At 46.4% G+C, this 2,500-nt stretch overlaps 1 protein-coding gene across 1 annotated transcript in view; it reads right to left on the reverse strand.

Moving 5' to 3' along the window:
- erbb3a (erb-b2 receptor tyrosine kinase 3a) overlaps positions 1-2,500 on the reverse strand; it is a 19,998-nt gene that overhangs the window by 7,540 nt on the left and 9,958 nt on the right. The window contains exons 10-14 of the mRNA XM_035524561.1: positions 2,314-2,387; positions 2,138-2,228; positions 1,084-1,301; positions 632-764; positions 170-263 (exon numbers count right to left, since the gene is read on the reverse strand). Coding sequence (XP_035380454.1) covers positions 170-263; positions 632-764; positions 1,084-1,301; positions 2,138-2,228; positions 2,314-2,387 — 610 coding nt within the window. The remainder of the gene's footprint in view (positions 1-169; positions 264-631; positions 765-1,083; positions 1,302-2,137; positions 2,229-2,313; positions 2,388-2,500) is intronic.

Here is a 2,500-nt window from a genome sequence, read left to right on the forward strand (position 1 = left end):
AAGGGAGTGAGAGAGTGGGAGGGACAGAGAAGGAAAGGGAGTGAGAGAGTGAGAGGGACAGAGAAGGAAAGGGAGTGAGAGAGTGGGAGGGACAGAGAAGGAAAGGGAGTGAGAGAGTGAGAGGGACAGAGAAGGAAAGGGAGTGAGAGAGTGGGAGAAAGCACTGTACCGGTCCTTGGCAGGCATGTCTGCCCTCCTGTACTGCACACTCTGAGTGACATCGCATGCACTCTCCATTAAGCCCTGCAAACTCTCGCCTCTCACTGAGAAACGAATTCATGAGAATTCATGTCATGAGAGACAGGTCACTGGACCCACCAAACCAATCTAGCAGTACAAAATTTATTAAATGTATCCCTACATTTTGTCGGGAAGTAGTAACAAAAACAGTAAAAAATGTGCACGTTTTGTAAGGATAAAAGTAAAACTTCTTTCTAATACATTTTGACAGCACTATGTATATGTTTTACCATTATAATTTTGCCTGTAACAACAAAAGACATACAAACAGGCACACACACACACACACACACACACACACACACACACACACACACACACACACACACACATACACACACACACACACATATACACACATATACACATATACACACACAATTGGACAGACCCAGTTAGGAAGTTGCAGTGAGGTACACATGTTCCTCCTCTGCTGTAGTTCTTGCAGGACAGACATTGGTCCGGACCTGGGCCCCAACAGCCATCAGATGAGCACAAAGGATCACACACATGGCCCTCACGGACTGTGCATCAGCGCCCCCCACACACACACACACACACACACACACACACACACACACACACACAGATGCACACACACACACATAGAGAGAGGCATCATTTTGAGTCCAATTCTTTGACATTCTGCACAGTTCATCAGAAAAAATAGCCCGTTAAACCATAGCATGCAAATCTGTCTGGTGAAGAATAATCAATATGTGTTGTTTTTCACTATTAATGTAATTCCTACTTAAACATATAACTTTGGCATTCTTTCCCATTTGAAGTGCAGACCAATCAACCGCCACCCCCCAACACACACACAATTGCCCATACACTTACTGCATTCATCCTGAGGGTGGTTCTCTTTGATGTCGAGGGTTTTCTGGCGTCGCTGGGCCCGCGGTCCACCGCCGAACAGCCGAGTCCAGTTGATGGTATGGTGGTAGCAGAGCTGGCTGTTGCCTGTGAGGTAGATGGCGCCATCGCTAATCCTCCGCAGGGACTGCAGACCCAGCGACTGCAGCTTGGGAATCCTTATCACCAGCAGAGCGTAGCCCCTGGTGCAACACGTGCCGCTCAGTGAGAATGCCCCATCTCCTCCCCCCCCCCCCCCCCCCCGCCCAATCAGGCTGGAGGGGCTTTGCGGTGGAATCCAACATGAAGAGAAAGACAACCACCTCCCCCACCATGGCACAAGCCAGGAAGAAGGAAAAGCATTTTACCAAGACGCAGACACAAGCACTTAGTACAGGCACTGAAATACGCTGTCCGTCAGCTAGCGGTCTAGTGAAACAACACGTGAAGCTAGAATGTGATCCTGGTCGAAAGCCAGACCAGAATCAGTTTGATCATGCACCCAGAGACAAATCAGTTTCTACATCAAGCAGACCCTCTTAGCCAGAGGCATGCACATCCCCTGGGGTTCACACCCATGACAGTGGGGATTATTAGCACCTTGCAATACCAGGTGAACTACAGGCTATGCGTGCTGAAGCAAACGTGTGTTGGTGTAACCATTCTGCTATCTGATTGGTCAGGTGATAATGTGGGTTAGTGAGAACATGGGATCCTACCTTTTAGAGCTCACTCCTCTGACAGGGAGGAGCATAGCGAGAGAAGAGACAGAACAGATGATGACAGGGATGTTTAGACATTTAGGATGTCAAATTCAGTTAAACGTAAACAGCAATTCTACAGGTATTGTGCATGTAAATGAAGACTTTTGGTTAATTACATGTTGTGTGTATTACATTTGTTGCATATATACAGCATGCTAGTGTGATGATAACAGACTAAGACATACGCCATCAATATATGAGCAGAGGTGAACCGTTAACTAAATGGTGGAGTGTTGCTTTAACAAGTGCACAGACCAAAGGGTAGAACAGCTTACTTGTAGAGAGACCGGCCTTGTATGGTTGCCAGATTAGAGAAGACCGAAAGATCTTTCATTTCTTCAGGCCATGACTGAATACTCAGAAAGTCTGGCAACCAGACAAAATAATGTCATACATACAAGAAACAGTTCAGGAATTGCTTGTATTCATATTTTTAAATACACACACAAACCTGTGATTTCTCGGACAGTGTTGAAGATTTTAAGCTTCTTGGGGTCAAGAGCTGAGATGTTGTTGTATAAGTCCCTGTAGGCAGGAGAAGATATTTTATAAATGAGCACATGAAAGCCTTAAGCCACACAGAGAACCTGTGCTGGTGTAACAGAGGTCCCTCCAGTGCATCTCCAATGAGGGGCTGG

Source organism: Electrophorus electricus, chromosome 3 (assembly GCF_013358815.1).
Source record: "Electrophorus electricus isolate fEleEle1 chromosome 3, fEleEle1.pri, whole genome shotgun sequence".
In the NCBI taxonomy this organism is placed as follows: Eukaryota; Metazoa; Chordata; class Actinopteri; order Gymnotiformes; family Gymnotidae; genus Electrophorus; species Electrophorus electricus.